General features: G+C 33.7%; 1 protein-coding gene across 3 annotated transcripts in view; it reads right to left on the minus strand.

Annotated features, from left to right (window-relative positions):
* LOC117109763 (myosin-I heavy chain-like) overlaps positions 1–24585 on the minus strand; it is an 85154-nt gene that overhangs the window by 58484 nt on the left and 2085 nt on the right. Inside the window, exon 1 of one of the 3 annotated variants that reach the window (XM_033252176.1) lies at positions 19853–19901. The exons of 1 other annotated variant lie outside the window; for it this stretch is intronic. In XM_033252176.1, the coding sequence (XP_033108067.1) occupies positions 19853–19886 (34 nt within the window). In that variant the 5' untranslated portion in view covers positions 19887–19901. Of the gene's footprint in view, positions 1–5448; positions 5498–19852; positions 19902–24585 lie in introns of those variants that run through there. One more of the 3 variants, XM_033252177.1, reaches the window with a different exon arrangement.

The raw sequence follows: 24585 nt of genomic DNA on the forward strand, positions 1-24585 counted from the left end.
ATGACCGCTCAAGTATGGCGAGATAAAGGCCACAACTCGACTAAGCCTGTCGAGAAAATTTATGGCGACTAACTTCTTAATCCAGTCTAAAGCCAGTAAACAATTAAAGAGCGGGTGGCCACAGGTCACAAATACACCAATCAAATTGAAGCAAAGTGACCTTCCATGCTTGCTGGTTAGCGCGTTTTTTAGTTACTATCATAAACACCATTCAGAACTGACGCAGTCTCCTTGATCTGTGTACTTTAATTTCAACAAGTCTTATTTTGCAAATGATGGCCGAAAAGTCTTTAAAGAAACGCCATCTCTGGACGTATGCGCAGGAATGTGATTTAATAGATATCTGGGGGGAGCCAGAAATCGCCGAAAAAGTTGAAGATAAATTGTACCGTCAGAAGGCTGGTGTCCACGAAAGGATTGCAGAGAGAATGCGGGACAGAGGCCACAATAGCATAACATCGGCAATTGTTGTGACAAAGTTGAAAAATCTAAGAGCATACCACAAGGCTGTGAGAGACGTTTTTATTCGTGGGATGGGCAAGGGGTCGGCCAATGTAATAAGGGATGACCCGAAATCGCCATGCCCACACTACCACGCGCTAAACGAAATACTTGGGGGAAAACCCAGTGTAAACCCTCCAGCTGGACTCCTCGGCCAGTCTAATCAACCGCCGAGACCTAGACCTAGCTTACGCCTTTAATCTCGATCTAGCATAAACTAGTCGCGCGAAAATCAACAGCAATTAACCGTCATGCGATTGTACTTCCTGTCTAATGATACATGTGTTTTCCGAATTTCTGGTAATCAAAATATCTCGCTCTAACCTTAACGTCGAATGCGATTATTGGATTTAATCCAATTAACTTGGCAAGTAGATCAGCTACTTCATCTGGCTATAATCCCATATGAACCTAGCTTTGATGTGGCTGCGACACCCCTCTGTTTGGTTGGTATGCAAGTGAGCTCCACAGGAAGTAAATACAACCTTTATTTCGACCATAAATTTTTTCAAAAGACATGTGATGTGTAAACCTTTGTAGACATAATGTTTTCATTGTTTAGAATTTCAAGAATTTGCATGCAAAATAACCAATGACAGACAACGAAATTGGGGATTATCACTTCCGCAAAATCTGCATAGTTTATACTTAAGTTTTAAACTAGCTTTGAATTGAAGTAAAACAAAACATTATGACCTTGATAAGCATTGTGTATGCGTAAAATTTCAAGTTTCACATATCATCATGATGTCGACTGATATCTCCTAGTGGACTGAGATAAATTGTGGGAAACCAGGGCCCCACCACAGGATCCTTGAGGAACACATAAACTTTAAGGATTGCTCTATTAATATTTTCAATTTTGGACTTTCCAAGTAGGAAATGTCATTCTCTTGCAAGTCTTTGAATACACATTCTGTGTACATGATATATATGCTTTTATATAATAAGAATTTATTACAAGACCTGTGTCTGTTAAAAGACGTTTCCTTAAGGAAGACTACTCAATAAATATTTTCAAATTTTTGACTTCCACATAGAGAAAGTCCTTCTCTTGTAAGTAAAGTTTGTGAATACACCTTTTGTGTGAATGATATATTGCTTTTATATAATAAAACTGTATTACAAGACCTGTGCATGTTTAAATAGGCTTACTTTTTTAAGGAGGGCTACTCAATAAATTTTTTCAATTTTTTACTTTCTGAGTAGAAAAAGTCATTCTCTTGTATTAAGTAAGTTTGTGAATAGACATTTTGTGTGAATTATATACAGTATTGTATGCAAGACATGTGTCTGAGGCTTACTTTAATCTCTTTCTACACTATCAAAATTTCATCAAAAAAGCACCACATAAAATGCAATGAAACAATATCATAAAAATACATCAAACTGCCTAAAACAATGTGACGTACAACAGTAATTTAATGAAACTGAATTATCAAATCCAATTGGTTGGTGTGATTTGTAGTGTTTGCTTATTGGTCAAAATGTGTTTTATCAAAAATCTGACAACTTTTAGACAGACGACATTAAAAAAAGTTGAACATGTTCAACTTTTTTTTATACAATTTGAAATTATGTGATATGATGTCGGCACATCACATTTTTTTTTATTCACATAAAATTTTACAGTGTGGACAGAGCTTTCGGATGACTACTTACCAATATTTTTAATTTCGGACTTTTCAAATAGAAAATGTCATTCGCGGGTAAGTCTGTGAATACACATTTTGATATTTCCAAAGACAAGATATGTATATTTCTTCATAATTACATAAATTTGAAGCATTTAACCATCCCATTTTACATTAACCAATTAAATTTTATTTTTATTTTCTCCTCCATGTGGGTGTTTTTGGCAAAACTATTTGCTAAATAAAACAGAATTTTATTTTTATTTTTATTCCGCCCTCCTCCGATGATCTTTAAAAAAAAATAAGTACGCGAAACAAGGAATAAAAAAACACAACATACATAGCTATACTGTGCCCACACTATTATCAATGTCAAGATTAATGCCAATTTCATGCTTTTTGTTGTCTTTACATAAAAAGCAAACTAAACATTTGTTTGACAACAAAGGTTATTTATGACCTAATATGTTTTTATAAAAGAAGTTACAAAAATGAATGGGCAGATTATTTTTTGATGCATTTCTGGAGCTTTGACTGTTAGCAACATATAAAAATTAGTGAGGCAGAGAAAAAATATGGATGCTCGAGGAGACGAGAAACCAGTAATTTTTTTAATTTTTGCCTTATGAAATCAAAACAAGTCAAATTCATTCAACCACACAAGCATCGCCTGCAGCACTTTGCCTGAAATTCTGCAAGAGGATTAAATATTAGGCAAATAATTTCAGATTTTTTCGATCAACTGACCGAATTACTTTACATTCAACAAGACACCTTTCATATTGATGGCTATTTTCAGTGGCGTAACAATAAGTAATAGGACTCCAGGGTGATGTTTGGGCCCATAGGGCAGTATATAGTGTTTCAAGGAGACACCTTTTGTGGTATCTTCTAACTACATTCCTCAGGCTCTTACTCCGAAAAAAGGCTAAAGTGTTAAAGCAGTGCTGGCTATTTTTATATAATAAATAATAATTGGTTAACCACAAAAATATTTTTATGATGATTTTAGAAAGAACATGGTATTTTGAAATACATTTTTAACCCTTCTATACATAAAATCTGACCTAGAAACATATACCTCTGATTTGTGTTATTAATAATTGGAACATTTTTACTGGTAATTTTGCCCATAAAAATTCAGCTAAGCGCGCAGTGCAGGGTGTTACCCCCTTTAGAGTTTAATGACTTGAAAAAAAAACACATACAGTACAGTTATAGCCTAGGCATAGATTGGAATGATGTTCATTTATTGAAAGGCGGCCAGCCTTGATTACCTACAGTAGGCCTAATCAGTGGTTTTTAATTTTACAAATACAACATATTTACCGGTTGGCCAGTTTATTTTTACCCGTAAAATTGATGGTTAAAACAGCTTCGGGATAATACTGCTCTGATTTGTGTTATTAGCAGTTGTATTTCTGGATTTAAAAAATTCAGCTGATCCACTCATGATATTAAAATCATGCCCTGGGCTTTTGCTAGGGAAATTGGTGATTGCTTGACAAGATTATTTTTTGACTGATTTATCGAAAAACATTCACAAAATAAATAAAACTCTTGCATGAATTTTTAGTTTACTTATAAAAAAATATATGATTTTATTGTATATTTTGACACTAAACTATGATCCGGTCATGTAGTCGGCAACTAAACTAACAACCCAACTCAGATGTGTCTTCGTGGCTGCTGAGGAAAGGGTGCCATGGTGCCACCCAGAAGCAAGGAAAATCAACAGCTAAATAAAGGGCAGAAGAGCTCTTCGGGGTAACAGCCCACCATAACTTAGTTTAAGGAATGGGAGATTATTTAGCCACACATTATTTTCATTTTTTTTACCTTTCCTATTTTACATTGTGATGCGCGTAGAGGTCATGAAAATATGCGCCATTTAAGTCCACCATTATTATTATATATTCTATATAATATTTAAAAAAACCAATTATATTGGTGGGGCTGTGAAATTAACTTGTTGAAATCCTGGCTACATATAAGTTGCATATTGTCACGTATATTATTATGACCTATGACCTGAGTACAAGCCAACAATGTTTTATGAGGACCCCTCAGAATGTTTCTATTGTACAAAGTTAAAATAAATCATTTTGACTTTGACAGAATTTCATAATTTTATTTTATTTTCTAAATATTACCTTAGAAATGTAACTTGAAAACAATAATAGTAATAACAAATAATAAACGATAACTTATTTCATAATATTATTGTTAAATTCAACAAGCTAATGATTTATGAGGATGATTCTGAATGTTTCTATTGTACAAAGTCAAAATATATCATTTAGACTTCAGGCGAGACTTTTTTCATTCCTTGTCTCATGTACTTATTTAAAGATCATCGGAGGAGTGTAGAATGAAAATAAAATTTTGTTTTCTTATTTAGCAAATAGTTTTGCCAAAAAAAAACACATTGAGGAGAAAACAAAAATAAAATTTTATTGGAGAATGTAAAATGGGATGGTTAAATGCTTCAAATTTATATAATTAGGAAGAAATATACACCTTAGCTTTTGAGATTTCAAGGCAACGGAGGGCGTAATAAAAATAAAGAAAAACTTTTTTTTTCTAGCTGAAATCTCCACTTTTTGTGGCGGCGGATGCGCTAATTGGCCAAAAATAAAATTTTAATTTCATTCGAAATCATCAATATTTGCATTCGGCGGGTTCGCTAAACAAGGTAATAAAAGAGTCTCTCCTTAACACCTTAACACTCGAACAGCATTTCATAATTTTATTTTATTTTCTCAATAAATTATCTTGAAAAGTAAATTGAAAACAATAATAGCAATAACAAATTATTATTACTATTACTACTACTACTACTATTAAAAATAATCTATTAAAAATACTAATTAAGTATTAAGTAGGATGAAGTATTAAATTAAATAAAACCTTAACAATTACTTGATTAACTCACACAACAATAATTATTTATATAATTGTTAATTAAAACTTTAAAGACAGGCTCCGGAGGAATAAAAATGTTTACGAAAAACTGAGAAGCAGTAAATGAGAAACAGATTTTTGAATATTTAAAAACTGGGGCAAAAGGGGGCAAAACCATCCTTCTTTCCACCTCTTTCCAACAGTTTTTAAATATTCAAAAATCTGTATCTCATTAACCACTTGTCAAATATGCTTTTTGTGTCCTAAAAAAAAAATCAATTGTACAACATACAACATAAAAAAATTCCTGGAGCCTGGATTTAATAAGTCAACAAACAACATAGGAAACATCCTCTCCAGGTAGAAGTAGAAACAAGTTAATTTTAAATACAACAATAAATAACTTTACCTAGATTACTGAGCCTACTGAGAATATCACACATCTACTGTATGCTAACCAAACAAGCTAGGACCCTAAGGTACAGTATACCTCCGCTAAACAGTTAATAAGTTTACTTGGAAGGTGTGGAACTATCAGCATTTGGCAGCCAGGTGTTAAGGTCAACGAAAAGAGCAGTACAGGTGGGAACCTTAAGCCACTCAGGGGGGATTTACAGTTGAAAGTAAATACCATAAGACAGTCTGCTGTAGGCTTAATATAGGCGAATGGTTAATATAGTGGTTAATATAGACAATGCAAAAACTATGATGAATAAAATATCATGAGTGAATTTCCTGTACGATTAAAAAACAAATTGGTACTGGGTTTGGTCTACAGGGGTTCGTGCTTTGTACAGATCATTCCATTCATAGAAGAATTCATTTAACGGAGAAAGCGTACCTGTCATTAGCCATACTGTAGCAGCCTAGATCACAATATAACACTGGCTACAAAAAATTGATTATTATATTGCGAGATTGAAAATTCATTCCTGATGATGACATAATTAATGTTGAAATATTGAATCCCGACACAATAGCGTGCATTTCTATACTTAAGATTAATCATTGGATCTTTCAGTTTTAAGATTGAAAATTGTTAATCGTATTTTTGTAGTGATTCTATGCAAACATTTAAATTAATGTTATTATCAATATTTGATTGTTTATATTTAATATTGCAAGAATTACTATGTCCATGTTTAAATTAATCTTATTTATTGGTTTTTATAATATATTTAAATTTGATATATTTCATAAATATGGAAGCTTTTATAATGCTAAATATCTATGGTGTGGAAAATAACATACTATTAATACTGTGTAATATTAGAATATAATTGAAAATGTTAGTATTTAAAAACATGTTGTTTTATAGTTACCGGTATAATATGAGAACAAAGAAAAGCAAAAAGTAATCTGGAGTGGCCAGACAGCACACAATTAATCAATGTAAAAACAGTCACTTATTCATAAAGATTCCAGCTCTAGAATGAGTTGCCATATATGTTCAATATTTTTAATAGCTAGCAGAATATTAATGAAAAAATTAATTAAATTAATTGAAATACTGTAAGTTCACTGAGGTTGATAATCTGAATGTAGGAACACGATATTTGAAACATAATAACCAAATATATCATATTGTACGGGATGGACACCGAATAAATTCAATCGTTCTCAAAATTGATGTAATGAATTTATAAACTAATTAGGTAATGTTGTTGGATACAAAAAAGGTACTCTAAACTAGGATGGTTTTTTTTTTTGTACTGGCTTTTACTTAACTGTCAAAAGCCCCAGCATTCATTCTTATATTGGGGCCGGTCGTCACCAGGTGCAAGCTATGCCGCTACTGGTTACTGTATGAACTACAAACTCTCACAACTTGTTGAACGTAAACCTGTGATTTTGGTTTTACACAAATTTTTCGCTGATTCTTGTCAATCATGAAACACTGTGATAACGCCAGAGATGCCCAATGGGACATAATGTATTTAACTATATTATTCATTATTCTAAGTCTGTTATCTTTGTTAGCAAACTTGCTCGTTGTCTTTTTATTTGCAACAGATGCACGATTGCGGAAAACTAAGAATATTTTCATCGGCCTACTGGCGATTATTGACGCCACTGCGAGCATATTGATGATTCCTACATCGTTGATTTACACGTTTGAAGAAAACACACTGAGGGCCATCATATCAGATAGTACTGAAGGTTTTTTGTTATCATCAACATTGGCCATTGCTGCTGTCGCTGTTGACCGTTCTATTGCCCTGATTTGGGCACCACTTCGATATAACCTCCTTGTTACAACTCAGCGTTACATTATCGTATCTGTCTTAATTGCAGTATTACCAATCATTTATATGCTGACTCTTTACAGTCTTGTTCCTGAAACCCTTGTATTCTTTATTTATTCTAGCACTATACTACTAACGATGTCAATCACTATATTTTTGTACATCAACATCTATAAAAAGCTACAACAAAATCGTTCAAATGTTCCTACAACTACAGATGAAATTGAAGAATTTAAAAAATTATTCAAAACTTTTAGCATTATCATTGGAATTTTTGTAATAACATGGGGACCAAATACAGTTTTGAATATAGTAGGTAATTTCATTGACTGCTCCAAAGTTCGCACAGACATGGAACTTATTATTGAAATCAGTTATCAATTCCTTATTGTAAACTCATTTGCAAATCCTATCATCTACTGGTTTCACCTTGCAGACTTTCGCAAATCATTGAGAAGTCGACTGAGGAAAAAAGGTCTTCCTCGAAACATAAGAGTCGAACCTGTTTCATGAATAAATAAAAATGAATTGCATAATTCAATTCAATTTATTTATATGATCAATAATCAACAAACTGTAGACATAAAAGTAAAAGAGGAACAAGGACGAAAACTGAAATATTGAAAAGATTTTTTTAAACTATAAAAAAGTCTTGGAAGAATTGTATAAAAATAGTAAGAGAACAAGATTGAAACAATGATTATAATATTTTATTATTATTATCATTATAATTATAATTACACATCAAGCAACCAATTGTAGTAGTTATAGTGCCACCTAGTTTGTTGGAATAACAAAATTAAAGACGTCTGATAATGGATGTTTGGGATCTACCACTGTAATTCAAGTATATTGTATATTATTTCTAAGGTCCCAGAAAACGACAGTGTAAAACATACGGGAACATGTGTGTTTGTGAGACAATACGTGTGCTTTTTGGACATGCATTTCATTTCATTTCTTTAGGCACGCGCGCCAAGGATATGCCAATCAGCGAACTTAATCACTTTCCTACATGGCATATCCATTAAACAACAGGAGACTGAATGGACCAGTACACAGGGCTAACCCCTTACTCTTCTCGAAGGATGTACTGGGTTCTTTAAAGTGCACACAAGCCAAATGCGTACACTGGGCCTTTAAAGTCCTTATCCGAGAAGACTTGTTGCACCAACAGAACCATTGGCGAGTGAGCCATTCGAAACAGCGCCGATATTATAGCAGAAGGTTACGGTTCCCCTGACTTAACCGCTCGGCCAATCAACTCGCACATATTTCTGGCACTGTTCTGATAGATCAGCTGTTTTTAATGACAGTCAGAAAAGGTACTGTCATGTTGTAATTTACTTAGAACTCTGCCTGCCAAACACAGGGATCTCTGTGTTTGGTTACGTAACACTTGACTGCCAAACACGGAGATCTCCATGTTTCAGGCTTTTTTACGGAATCCGATAAATGGGGTAATTACCGACATGTGCTAACAATTTGAACACTATATTGAGTCTGGACTGTAAGTATTTCACTAGTTGTTAGCATAGAGCGGTATTGATTTACTTTCACGAAATCGCAATTATCTCAGCTTCGTTGTGCGAAATTGCGTAAATCTCCAAAAGGGAGTCCTTTTCATTTTACTGTTACGGTTCAGAGATTGAGATTAGAATAATGTGTTTGGTACCATTGTAAAGCTAAAATGTTTGTAGTTCTTGTAGTATTCATTACATGACAATCTGATCACATACGTATTCTCAACAAGCTTTGGAAAAGTGTTAAAATTTGCTAAAAATTCTGGCGGTAGCTGATTTTATAGCTGAAAATACAAAGAAAAGAACTAATTAAATTTAGATCAAGGCAAGAGAACATTACTTTGCAGTGAAAATGAATAAAAATATTATAGGGTTTTGATTAAGTTCTTAAATGTAGTCACTTGAATATCGTTTGTTCTAATGTGGATTGGATGCTTGTTCCATACCTTAGTTGCACGGTATAAGAATGTTCTCTTGACTTTTATACAAGCTTCCATTTCTGCTACATTAAGGTGTTATTCAATTTACTTGTAGTGCAATGAGAGTGGCTATATTGATTAAAAGTAAATTTGTTACAATAGGATTGGGCGATTCATCTTAGGTACTTAATGTAGGTGTTCGTTCCATCTATCAGTCAATTTACTATGTTTGAATACTTATTCAAAACCTGTCATATACTTACAGTAGTAAAAACATTGGGTTTAATTTTGGAAATTATTCGAATGTAGGTTTAGACGAGAAGTATATGGAACTGGTTTGACAGCACACTCAAATTTACTATCTTATCTTTTATATGTCAGGTGACTGAAAATACATTACATACAGAGAAGGAACTGAGATATTAAATATTAGGTCATTCCATTCATAGGAAAAAGCCTTTAATGAGTACAGTATTCAAGCGTACCTGTCGTTAGCCTAGTAGTCTAGGTCAATATATAACACCTGCTATTAAAATTTATTACAAGATTGAAAATTGCTAATCTAATTTTTCTTTAATTTTCTTACACCCACCGCTGCCTTAAAATCTCCAAAAATAAGATGTATATATTTCTTACTAATTATATAAATTTAAAACATTTAACCATCCCATTAATACTACATTATTTACATTCAACAAGAATAATTTCATATTTATTTTCTCCCCCAACTGGATGTTTTTGGCAAAACCATTTTCTAAATAAGAAAAAACAAAATTTTATTTTAATTTGTTTTCCACCATACTTTGAAGATCTTTAAAACAATAACTTGGCAAACAAGATATTACAAAAGCCTCATCTAATGGTACTTACTGTACAGTATTAGTTAATTATTGTGAAGAGTATGGATTTTCATTAAAAAAGCCTACTTAAAAGCATCAGCTAGATTATTTTTTAAAACCATACTTATATAGGGTGACCTGAACTTAAGTTTAGTAGATAATTATGAGTCCTCTTAATATAAAATAATGAGAGTTGATTAATTAATGTGTACCAATTAAATATACAAACTTTTTTGAAGAGCATAGATTATCATTTTAAAAAAACATTTAAATGAATCAGCTATAGATTACTTTTTAAAACCAAAGTTATAGAGGGTGACCTGAACTGAAGGTTGGTTGATATTAGGGGCTGTCTTAATATGAAATAATGATAAATGATTAAATAATGTGTACCAATTAAATATATACAAACTTTTTAACAAGTACAGATTCTCAATTTAAAACTTGAACTGAAGGTTGGTTGATATTAATCCCTCTTAATATGATATAATGAGATGGTTTTAAGCTCTTGTTATTCCTCTTTTTGATTATTGCTGCTGTGTTTGGTCTAACTGTAGTATTCAAAACACCAATTGTTTACAAGTGCTTATGAATATATTAGATATAATTTTGCTTTCAGTAGATATTAAGACTTCTGTTCATTATATAAAGTACTCTTGGCTGGAGAAGACTCAAAGCTAGTTGGGATGGAAAATACTTATGACTTTCAAATGTTTAAAAGATTACGCTCCTCAATATCCGACATAAAATTTGATCTTCAACAATAGTTCCCATACTAAAAGAACATGTAGCCAAGCAAATAACAATCTAGTCATCCAAACTTGGAATAACAGTCAAGGAAAACGGACTTTTCTTTACCGGGCAACAAAAATGTGGAATAAACTTCCTAATGAATTAAAAATTAACTTTCAAAATACGTTGTTACATTCATTCCAAAACATATTACTACATATGTATTTCATTGACTCTTCTCTTGCATTGTTTATATTTTTTGTGTCATATTTATATTCTTTCAATTTTTTGTTAAACAATTCTTTATATTGTATATATTTTGTTATGTTTTAACTGTACCACTTTGAAAATCAGTGTAATAATACTGAAAGTGCCTACAGTATAAAGAAAGAATAAATAAAAATAAATAATAAAATAAGTCTCACTACAAGGGAGTGAAATTGAAGGCATGTCACAGGATTTGAACCCAGGCTCCTGAAATTGGAAGGCAAGCATCTTAACCACCAAGCTACAGTACCACTGTAGATTAGTATCCATGGCCGTTGTCAGGTTATTTTATTAACAATTACTCATCCAATCAGAGTACGGCATAACGTTATCGTTCACTAATTTTCGCCACTGTGTCCATTCAGCATCCATGCTGAAATCAATTACCATCACCCTCAATTTCAGTCCACTTACATGGACGTCATTTAATATCAGGCTTTCGTTTGGAACCGCTGTTGTGGGAATTGCTATGGGAATTGGAAAGATACCACATCACCTGAGCGAGTCGCTGGACTGCTCCTACCAGAGTAAGAATGCGCTTAATTGCCCACCTGCTGTCAATCATAATGTGGTGCTATATTGAATAACAATTAAAATGATAAGATAAAAAAGTGCCATGCTGTGATTCAGTTTGTTGTCAGGCATTTCCTCTCTCTCGTTTTAAGTCAACAATATTAGGTCGTGAAAAAATTGTACATTTTAATCTGGACAATGTTTACATGGATACTTTTTTTATACGAACCCTAAAATTATTCCCAGGCTCAGTTTTCTTATTTTTTGGCCAGTTTTACACACTTGTTAAAAACAGAAAATTATTACTGTATATACAGCAGTATATTACTGTACTATATCATTGTGGGTACAGTATTTGTACATATAGTCACACCTACTATACACCTAAGGTACAGATAAGGTTTGTTGGTTTTTTTTCTACTTGAAAAAATAAAAACATCTTTTGACACTTTACCTCAGCCTCAATTTGTTCTTATTTTGTAAGTAATTTCAGCCTCAAAGTTCTTATAAAATGTGTTCTTATATAAAAAAAAAAAGTGTACATAGGTAATAGTAAATAGTTATTATATTCACTTACACTGTAGTTTCAGTTTAGTTAGGCTTAAAATTACAGTATTTTAAAAAGAGTGACAACCTGAACCAGTAATGTATCAATTATGTCTTAGGGCCTGTTTCTGCTGCCAGAAAATACCTGTATAATACAGGTATTTTTTTTTGCAGTAGAAACGGGCTATCGTAAGAAATACAGGTACTTCTGTACCGCTTAAAAAATCGCTATTGATTGAGGGTACGTACCGGTATTCAGGAATGTGTAACGGTATTCACAGTCCCTAAATTCAGCTGCAACACAAAATACCTGTATTGGTCACCCCTGGAAGGTACAAAATACTGTCTGTAGGCCTAGTGAAAAGATGTGGACTGAAGAGATAACTCGTTTTTTGGTTCTAGTGTGGGGCAAAGAAAAGATTAATGGGAAGTTCAGTGGCACAAAACGAGATGCCATTATTTACCAAAACTTAGTAGCTAAAGTTAAAGCGGAATTTGGAACTGAATTCAGTTCCAAACAAATAATAAATAAAATCAAATCTCTGAAGCGCCAGTACACTACTGCCAAAGATAACAACAACCGGTCGGGCAGGAACAGAGTTACATGCCCATTTTACGATGAACTGGACCAAATATTGGGCGACAGGGCAATTCATAACCCCCCGTTTTTAATGGATGGACGGAGGGAAGTAAATGGTACGTACTAGTTTATTTCCCTTCAAAACTAGGCAATGGTTTTTCTTGCAATGTTGTCGTTACTCGCGTTCGCGGGGATCGAACGAACGAAGGCATGCCTGGGCTAGGTAGGTAGGTAGTTTTTTTTGCGCAGTTACGGTGGAGTTGTTGTTGATAGTATCGTCAAAGGTCAATTCAAACTTCCGCTTCGCGAATGGCCTTTTGGGTAACGATGACGAAATTCCGTCGTGTTTTTGACAGAAACTAGACACGACCACCCATTAGAATAAGCAGTAGAAATGGGGTTAGGATTTCGGTACCGGTATTATACAGGTATTTTGAATACCTGTATTATTCCTGTATTTTTGGGATTTGCAGCAGAAACATGCCCTTAGTAGCTGTCTGGACATTTTTTCAAGGTGCCTTGTTAAATTCAGGGTTTTACCACATACTTTGAAGTTAAAACCTTTTCATGGCTACAGTATGCTGCAGTAGATAGCAAGTGTTTAGGATTTTAAAAACTTCATACTGTAGTAGTAATCTGATTGGTGAATTTGTAGGTCTTCTAAGGTAGTAAGGCTTACTGCTACGACCTCAATTAAACTTTGGCACAAAAGACACTGATCAAAAAATGACACAATACAGTCTTTCTTGCATGTTCAATTAGTATGTCAGTTATTTTTGGCATGAGATCATGCTTTTAGTATTAAATGGAGGATTAAAAGGTTAGCTTGAAAAATCTAAGGAGGTGATAAGCCTACTTTTAGCCAATCCTTGGGTAAGAAAATATTGCACCACACAATTAGGTTAGGCCTTGAGTACCAGTCCTGCTGACTGTAACTTCATTATGCTGCAACCATGGACCATTACGGTATGATGCAATGCTCAACTAAGGCATACTTGGACCTTTTAACTCTCCAAAAAGACTGTCATGACAGACTGTAGCACTGCATTTTCTGTTCAACTAAAAATATTGAAAATCAACCTTCTATTTCTATGCTCAATCAAACATAGTTTTTCATTCATTTTGCGATTAGCGTAATCATCGGCTTATATATGGGCCATCCCACCGGCAATCCTTTGGCATCCCACCGGCAATCCTTTGGCATCCCACCGGCAATCCTTTGGCATCCCACCCCATCTTAGGCACACGTACCCACAGAAATTTGCTGAGCAGAACAAAATTCACTAGAGCCAATACCAGGCCTAAAATGTGGCAAAGCCAAGCCAGTCACTCGTCATGAATCGTGTTTCAGAGAAAATGGTCAAAACTTGCTGAAATGTCAAATTTTTAAAATTCTATTTAATTGCACTAAACTAACCTTTATCTATACATCATGCTATGCTGTTATTTTCCCCATTTTCAATGCTAAAACAACACTTTGTAAGGATTTGACGATAGTTTCTGAATGAGTAATGCCCAAAATCTTCGAAGGCTGATTTCTTATATATTGTTCATTAAACAACTGTATGTTTAAACTCCTGTAACTACCATAATGAAATGTCTGATTAAATGATTCTTTCATCATTTTATAGCTCTTATTTTACTCTTTAACCCTTTATTAATAACTCAAAATCGATTTTTGCGACGAGTGACTAGTTTGGCTTGTCTTTGCCACAAAAATCACTATATTAAATGTAGTTTTTATCTTTACTATTCTACATATTCAATCAATGAGCAGCTGGCTCTGGAAATAAAGCGAATATTTGCCCTATTATTAGCTGTCCCCTGCCACTTTCATTTTTTTTATAGCTTTTTTAAAATGTATCATATTATATACAATTAATTGAACACATAAAACTGAACTATTAACACTATTACACTATTCCAGATTTTCATATGATGTCACTGTTTGGGGATTAAGTGACCTTGTTACTATAGTAATATATTTTTAGCTTTTCTTTGCTGTCAGATGATGTTTTTTACAATCATCTTTGTAGGTCTTCTTGCAAATTTATATCTTGATACATGAGGTCTTTACTATACATAAGTTATCACTTAGTATGACAGTTTAGTTTTTTATTCTACCTTTTGGTGAAAAGCGAATGAGGATGTCAACTGGGCATCATTATACAGCGCATTTGTTCTTCCAATTTTTTATACATTCTAATGTGTTAATCTTTTTGTGAATTTAGTACAGTATACTGTGAACTTGTGATTAAGCAGATATTGGGCGATAATGGCTTTCATAGCAATAAAAGAAACTGAACAGAATTGAACTTGTGTTCACACCGAAACCAATATTAGATCAGTGTGTATGTAAAGGGACGCTGGCGATCAGCGCATCAGAAATGTGGTCCGAATGCGAATGCAGCTTTAGGAAACATTGGCATATAAACCAAATGTGGAGTACCACCTAGACTTGCGGTTAGATAGTTGACACATTCACTCCTGTGGACGAGAATACTAATCTTACTGAAGATGGGCCAGGAACAAGTATACTCGTATTTATTCTATGGTGTTTATGTTAATTATCAGGGCACAATCTGTTTTAGAAAGGTACTGAGTAAAACTAAAAATAAATTATCAATTATTATAAATTTATTTGAGATGCTTTATATGTTTTACTACTTGCAACTGGGAACTACTTGGTGGCATTCTTTAAATCTTGTAGCGGCAAGTGGAAAAGAACTCTAAGATACAGCATGGCAGTAAACGTGTTAAAAACTAAACACTAAAGTTCACATATTTGACACCTACAGCCCTTACGATCTAAACACAACAAAGTCAGGTTAAAATAATCAGATCCACAAACAAAATCAGGCTTAAAAACCTGCTGAAAATACAAAAACCATTGTAAACAAACAATACTTTAAGCCAGAGTTTGTTCAACTATAGTAGGATTAAAAGGTTGTTTTGGAAGCGGGTACACAAGTTGTAAGCCCACTAATGAGTAATGCATTCAGATAATCCATTCATCTCGCTTAATTGATTCAAGTAAATTAATTGCTCATGGGCTAATTTAGCATCAGTTCACCGTCCAATCCGAGACCACCTTGGCACCTGAAAGTTTGTGGTGGTTTAGGCATTCAGTCTCCAAATACAGGGTTAGCTTTGTGTTAAAACATCTTTTTCAGTCTCTCTAACTTAATCATTCACTTTCTGTTTTTTACTTTTTCGTTTCATCCTTCAGGATAGGTTAGATTAGTCACCAGTATCACTACAGCACCTGTGATAACTGTTCCTAACCTGGCCATCTGTCGCAAATTGCTGGAGAATGGTGTAGTGTTACTGGTTCGTTCTCAATTTGATTCTAAAATTGTTTCTGATTAGTTCTAGGATAGTTCATGGGTTATTTTTTCTTCTTTTTTTTCTTTTTCATCATCTTCTACAAGCACTTTGAGACAACTTGTAATTGTCCAAGTGGATTTCCATTTACATTAAAATAAAAAATTGATCATTGTTGGTTCTTGGTGGGGTTCGCTATCCAAATAAAAATAGGCTTAGCTTTCTATTAAAGAAGATTGATGATGGATTACATTGTTATTTTATACTGTTAAATATTACAGTATAATAGAATAATGTTGAAATCATAATTTGTAGGAGAAGATTTGTAGAATTTTGTAAAAATGCAGGCAATAAATCAAAGCTGTACACAATGAGTGTTCCATGCATTAATTATAGCATACTTAATCCATGTAATTATTGGGTAAAGTGATTTAAAAAAGTACAAAAGGGTTAGCACGATGTATCAGATACTCTTTGATCGGGCCTGTTTACAGTCATAATGTTATATCCCACTGACGTCAAGACTAGTCGCAAAGTGTGTTTTTATCGTTACTATTGGTCGGGTGAATGTACTGTATCTTTCAGTCAGTCAGTATGCTCTTTTTGAATCTTTCAACATATTAAAACATGTTATAGCATTTAGTATTAACAATTTTTGTTTTTCCCTCATGACAGGGATTAGGGTATTTTATGGTTTAATCACTTTTACAGCATTTTAACTGCACCACTACTTCCAGGTAAAATCTGCTAAATTATCTAAAAACCTAATAAAAAATTATAAAAAGTTGTTGGAAATCAATCACTTCAAAGTACCCAGCTGTTTTCTTGCTATTCAACTTAAGTATTAAACAATGATTTTAAGGAAACAATTATTTTGAAAAAAAATATTGAAAGCTCTATACTTTAATCCTAAAGGCGGGATCACACTGCACCAATGGCAGTCAGCAAAGGCAATTCTATGGAGAACACAACACAAATTGCAGGGGTCACAAGTCTCCCGGAACAGCTGGGGAAGTCTCCCGGAAATCGGTATGGTCTCCCGCAATCCTACAAACAAGCAAAAATCTCCCGGAAATTTACTTATCTCCCGCAAAATCAGTAATAACAAATATTTTTGTTTTATTTAGGCCTAAACTTTGGTTGCTGATTACTTTTCGTAGTCTGACAGTGCCATTTCCGGGCTTCTAAAGGTGCCTATTCTAAAAAATGTCATCACCCCAGCCCCAATCATGGTGGGCCTGAGGTGGGTGTGGCCCTTCGTTTGGCACCTACAGTACATTTTTTCCTCATTGAATATATAGCGCACCCAATGTCATTAAATGAATCTCCCGGAAATGGGTTCTTCCAACTTGGGACCCTTAGATTGTTTTTAATGAAAATTAACACATCTACCATCAAAAATTAGCAGACAGTGTCTCGTTGCTGGGTGCACACAGAGCAGAGAATGGATGCGTCATTTGTGTTTTTCAGGCCCTGTATTACTCATCAGTAATCACGCAATCAAGTAATATTATACACAATATGTAACTCAATATACATAGTAAAGTTGAAATGAAAATAAATTATTGTGTCCTGGCGCCACCATTGGACATAATATTTTATTGTGGAGAATAAAGAAAAAAAGCTATGTGGTAGCATAGTGTATGCTAAGAGTAAGAAACCACGAACTGAATAAACACCACCCCCCAACCCTCAAAGCCTTATTTTGCCTACCTTGAATAAATTCCCTGAGTCATTTATTTTTTCCTTGAATAAACTCCCCCCCCCCTCCACACACAAAAAAATGAGTGAAACAAATCGAATGGAAGCAACATCATTCTCAACACATTTATCAATGTCCTACTCCAGTAGAATTACATTAAATTTCTAACCTGGTTAAGATCAGTGAGTTGTTATGATCATGCAATAACATAGTTTGACTATAGATGAGTTGTCAAACTTTACAGTCAATTAACTAATTTGAGCATTTTACACCAAAAAGAAAGAAAAAAAAAAAAAAAACGCCTCTGTCGAATAAAGGCCTTCCTCAAATAATTTCCCACTCAAAAACTGTTCTCAACAATAAATGCCTGGGGTGTTGAATAAATATGAAATTACCAAGGGAATGGACACTTACAGGCTTTTCTCATTAAATACAGTAATGTCTGGTACATGTACGATATAATCAAAGAGAACCATTCAATCTACGAAGAAACAGAGATTTAAAGGACAGCTGACACTCAACAGTATCCTTTCAACTGTAAAACCTGTAAACTTTAATAATCCTAAACCTGACCATTTAAAACATTTATAGTCAGAATTGGCATTAATCTTTTATATGGTAATGCTTCCAAATTACTATAAACTCTGTTTATGAGTGATTGCCATTCGAAACAAGGCTTTTTTTCACATTCATAGCCTAGGGATACAAATACCATGGGTACTATCAAGCTACATACAGTACAGTAGCTCTTCAGATATACCATGATATACAGTATAGTCAAAACTCTTGATGACATTCCAAATTACATCAATTCCATTTTACTTACAGAGTTACAACCAGGCTCTTTATAAAATTTTAAGGATCTGAAGTCTTGTCCACATTATCAAATCTTCTTTGACAAAAATTTTTCTCTCAACTATACACTGTAGGTTACACTCCTTTTCCGACCTTTGACACTTGTGCCCCCAGAAAAAAAATGTTAGATCTGCCACAGATTACCTAATATTATTAATTACTTTACTAGATAGAGCAGTTTTATCATAATTTTTACAACTACACTGCACCTTCCAATTCAAGACCCCTCTAATTCCAAGGCCCCTCTTTTCCAAAGACCCAATATCAATCTTCAACCTTTTTTAACACAAAGCTAGCCCTCTAATTGGAGACCAACCCAGAGACCACTCCAAATTTTAAGGTCCCAAAGGTGGTCTTGAAATAAAATTGGAGGGCGAACTGTAACAGTAATCAACGTTGCAGTAATTGATGTATTTGCAAATCCCTTGAGTAGAGCAATTTAATTTAAAAACTTCACCAAAATTGAAGCGCAAGTGAAACTCTAAAAAAACTGAGTAAATTCTCAAAAACATGGTTGAAGGACCACAAAATCAACTTCCAAAATGTTAACCAAAAACACATATTTATATTTGAGTGTATGGTAGAATTTAATAAATCAATCCATGACAAGGAAACCATCATTTATTGTTACATATTTGGCTCTGATACCCATAGAGCACTGCATAGTTCTATATTAATTATAGACTAGATGAAATATTTATTACTATAACACAAGCTTTCTGTGTACTATATATAGAGCAGTAGTTGTACACATTTAACATCTGAAGAATTTTGAACTACAGTAACACAATTGTTTTGATAGTAAGGCGAGACATTTTCGCAAACCTGCCCCGCCAACCAATACTGATGATATTGAATAAAAATTGAATTTTATTTTTTGCCAATTAGAGAACCCACCGCCACAAAAAACTGGAAATTTCAGAACAAAATTTTTCTTTATTTCGATTATGCCCGCCACTGCCTTAAAATCTACAAAAATAAGATTATAATTTTTTTCCTAATTATATAAATTTAAAGCATTTAACCATCCTATACACTGTTTAAATTTAACAATAAATGTTTATTTTTATTTTTTTCTCCTTCTGGATGTTTTTGACCAAACCATTTGCTATAAATAAGCAAACAAAATTTTATTTTCATTTTTTCCGCCCTCCCCCGACGATCTTTAAAAAAATAAGTTCGCGAAAGAAAGGTATAAAAAAGTCTCGGCTAATACTGAAAATAAATCAACTACATGACTTTGTAAAGTTATATTTTTGGTACTTACTGTATAATATAGAGTACAGCTGCCCACAATACATTGCTTATAAAAAAAACCTAATTTTTTTACAGTTAGTGTCCTAATGTACAGTACATCACCTGGAATGACAACTTTACAAATAACATTTTTTATAAGTCCTACGAAATAACTATGGGCCAAATTAAACTATGCGCTTGTACAATAGGCATAATTAACGGTACATAACAATAAGGTGTACCTTTAATGGCTTGTCCTTTTGTTAATTATTATACAATGTGGGATTTAAAGATGCTGTCAGCTTAATTAGTATAGGGCCTGCAGAATCAGAGTGACAGAATAGAGTGCCTGATTGATTAATTGATTTATGAATTAAAGGCAAGGTTGAAGATATGATGAAACATGTTGCAAATAGGGGAGCAGTTAGGTATTACCTCATTTGGATGAGATTGTTAAAAGAAATTTAGATTGGGGAAGGGGACTGATGGGAAGTAAGGAGTAAAGTACACGCTGGGACATGAAGTGATATTTAGGTGACTTTTAATTCTACAAATTCCCAGAGTAGAATGGGAGGTGGGGGTTGGGGAGAACCTGGTGAAGGTAATCAATCAAACAATCAATCACTTTTTATCGCAACTGAATAAAAAAAAATATTAGAAATATGACGTACAGTAATCTGTTTCTTGAGGGTTGATCCCACTCTGTCCCAATACTGTAGTTACAGTACACTGCAGAGATTAGATTTAATGATCTAAGCAAGATTTACACTATCAGTCCTTAAACTGGATTTCATCTACTTTTGAATGTTAATTTAACAACAACTAATATGAATGTAATTAATTTCAAAATAAATAATCACATTTCCTATACGTCCATGTGCTTTCATCATCATCAGAATGCTTATCGGAAATTATTTTCCCTCTCATTCATGTCTGATTTAACCCAAAAAGTACATTCAAGGAAATTGATCTACAGTGTGTACTGCAATACTAAGTACCTGGGTCTGGATCAGTAATTGCAAAATCTGCAGGGAGGCATCATGTCAACAGAGTAAATTACAAACAACTATATTGTTTTCTTGTTATGTATACGTTTTTTCCCCCAATATGTTTGTGGCAGTTTCTATCTCTGTTGTTTGAGGATTGAATATAATTAAAAATAAAAATAAAAAGCAGAATTAAATTCCCTGTAAGGATCACAGGGTACAAATGCACCTAATTCTTAAATACGGGCAAAAACAATGCCGTAGCCAGGATTTTCAAACAGTGTGGGACAATATCAGGGTGGACCCATTTTACGCATAAATTCAAATAATGTGGACCAATTTTCCTAAAGGTTCTCCTATTTTACGCAAAAAAATGAATAATCTGGACCCATTTTCTTAAAAATTTACCCATTTTAGGCAAAATATCAGAAATCTGGACCCATTTTCTTAAAAGTCGACCCATTTTAAACAAAATATGAGAAATCTGGACCCATTTTTAAAATGTGGACCCATTCTTTGTAGACCCCAATAGAAAAATTGTGTGGTACTGTCCCAACTGTCCCAATAGCTGGCTACAGCATCGGGCAAAAGAACTTACATACAGTTGAAAAGAAAATAATTTAATTAATATAAAAGACCAATTTAATATCATTTTAGTAAAGAAACAGGCAGAGGCAATAGCCAATTCAGCCCTTTGTTTTGTGGTGTCAATGTCAAATGTAAATGATTGACTTTGGTATTGACTTTACTTAAGAGTTTAATCACTACCTACAGTCTGCCTTCTTAATCGAATCACAAATATTATCACTAAGTATTTCTCTTCAGATGATTTGAATGGGAAAGCTTCACTAGTCAGCGAGGCTACATACCTTTTAACCTTAGTCTCTGTCTACCTGTTCATCAGCAAATTGCTTTCTCAACACTAACAACAGATTGTCCTTGTTGACTGATTAGTTAACTCAGATAGTATGTGATAACAATCACCGACAATGAACAATCAATGATTTTGTTTTTCAACATAGAAAACGATGGAAGAACCAGGATTTGTTACTACATTGATTTTAAATCTACAGGTATAAGGCCAAATAAAAAAAATTACTAGTTCCTCATCCCCTTGTGCATCCATTTTCTCTGCCTCATTTTTTTTTTTTTATTATTATTTCCCTTTATTTTATAAAATTTACGAAAATCTGGCTAACACACATATAAGTAAAATTTCTCTCTTTATCGTTTGTGGTTGGGGATGCATTAAAAGAGAACTAGCAAAATGATTTTTTGTTCTAGAGAGGATTTTTGATATGCCATTAATAATAGAATCAACCTTAAAATCGTTTTTTGGCTTTTTTTTATGAAGTTTTTACCATGACGTCACTGGCGAAAAAGTAACAAAAGATCGTGTAAATAGCGCCATGTAGGGTATCCGCCGCGTACGATTTTTCGTACGAACCATGGCTGTAAATTGTGATTGTTAAAGCATGCACGCAAAGATCGTACGCGGTGGATACCCTACGCTTTGGATACCCTACGCGGCGCTATTTACACGATCTTTTGTTACTTTTTCGCCAGTGACGTCATGGTAAAATCGTATGTAATCGCCTATAACTTCATAAAAAAATAGCCAAAGAACGATTTTAAGGTTGATTCTATTATTAATGGCATATCAAAAATCCTCTCTAGAACAAAACATCATTTTGCTAGTTCTCTTTTAAGGTATACATCATGTGCTTCTTTTACTTGCTTTCAATTAATAGATATAGCGCCAAGCGGCTGGGAAATTCCTAGGCAATCAAAAATGTGTGCAAGCAGTAATATAACATGATCCACCAAGGAATATCATTGTCACAATAAATTTAATTAGCCCAGGTTTTGGCCCACAAATAAATAACAAGTTACAAGCTGCGTAAAGTTAATAACAAAACTTCATTTTTACAATTCCAATTGCATGACTGGCATCATGTATGTAGAGTAGTGTACCAACCCAATAGGGAGCTTCCGATTTGTGCTAGAACAGAATCGCTCATGCGTCACCGTCCTACCTGGCAAAATTAAAATTAGATAAAAAGTATCGCCTAAGGAAATGAATGTGTTTCAATGTTGGCCGTGATACAACTACAGGTCTCCCTCCAATTAAAGACCACAATTGGGACCAGGGTTTCCATGGTCTATAGGAACTTTGGTCTCTAATTAGAATAATAAAGATAAAAGACATTTCGTAAAAGTGGTCTTTAATTGAAGGAATCTTTAATTAGAGGGAGCTCTATATTCCTTTTTAATCAGGCCATGATTCAACTTCGATTAGGCCTATGTCTTTCTGTTTTCTTGTATGGTACAATAGCCTAACAAAGGAAAATGCAGGTAAACTACATAAAATCGCGAGTAAAATAATAGTTCGCTAGTAAGATAATAATAGGTTTGTATGTTCCAGAAATGAAAAATATTTATTCTGACATAAACAGGAAAATTAAATGTAAACTAGATGACTTTCGGCTTCCGATTTGTGCTAGAACAGAATCGCTCATGCGTCACCGTCCTACCTGGCAAAATTAAAATTAGATAAAAAGTATCGCCTAAGGAAATGAATGTGTTTCAATGTATGTTCCAGAAATGAAAAATATTTATTCTGACATCATAAACAGGAAAATTAAATGTAAACTAGATGACAACCCACATCCTCTAACTAAAGTAAATATGTGGCAAAGACAAGCCAAACCAGTCACTCGTCGCGAATCGTGTTTCAGAGAAAATGGCCAAAACTTGCTGAAATGTCAAATTCTATTTAATTGCTAAACTAACCTTTATATATCTATACTGTACATCATGCTATGCTGTTACTTTCCCCATTTTCAATGCTAAAACAACACTTTTTAATGATTTGACGATAGTTTCTGCATGAGTAATGCCCGAAATCATAAACTTTGAAGGCTGATTTCTCATATATTGTTCATTAAACAACTGTATGTATGTAACTACTATAATGAAATGTCTGATTTAAATGATTCTTTCACCATTTTATAGCTCTTATTTTACTCTTTAACACTGTATTAATAACTCAAAATCGATTTTTTGCGACGAGTGACTGGTTTGGCTTGTCTTTGCCACATATGTTAACTTCAGTAAGGAAAACTTCTTGTCATAACAACTGATTTCTCATGACACTCACTGCAATCCAACTAATACTGCAGTATAAGAAAGTTAGTAAATATGTGTGCCATTGTTGTAAAAGTGAAGTCCATTTTAAAACCGATTGTCTGAATTGATTGACCACTGCTGTGTACTGTTTCTCAAACCTTCTCAATAGCAGTTAACACAAAAAACAGGGAGGTTTAATTACAATACTACCAATAAAACCTACTCGAAAATAGCAGGTTGTTCCAGAACAACAAATTTACACTAACAAGGTACAGTACAGTACATGGTTTTTTTTTATCACCTTATAGTTTTGTTACAAACATACATAAGATACAGTACTAGGGCTGTGTTTATACTACACACTAAATACGAACACGGATTCACGTCCTTGAATGTGTTTACACTAGCCGAGACGATCCTCCAAACGTCGGCGTTTATACAACACACCATTACAAGGGCTAACACGCCAAAGTATCATAATGCGCAATGTGTTCTGGGATACAGGGTCAGATCGTACTTCCGCTCAATTCGCGCGGTTTGTTTTGAAGGAGTGGATAGTTTACTGTTGTTAATCGATTGTCTTTTAGGCCCCATAAAAAAAATTATTAGTTTATCATCCTATCAAGACCAAAAAACTGATGAGGGAGGG

The sequence above is a fragment of the Anneissia japonica genome, unplaced genomic scaffold, assembly GCF_011630105.1.
Source record: "Anneissia japonica isolate Jap-2015-1 unplaced genomic scaffold, ASM1163010v1 scaffold3782_len1007564_cov172, whole genome shotgun sequence".
Classification (NCBI taxonomy): Eukaryota; Metazoa; Echinodermata; class Crinoidea; order Comatulida; family Comatulidae; genus Anneissia; species Anneissia japonica.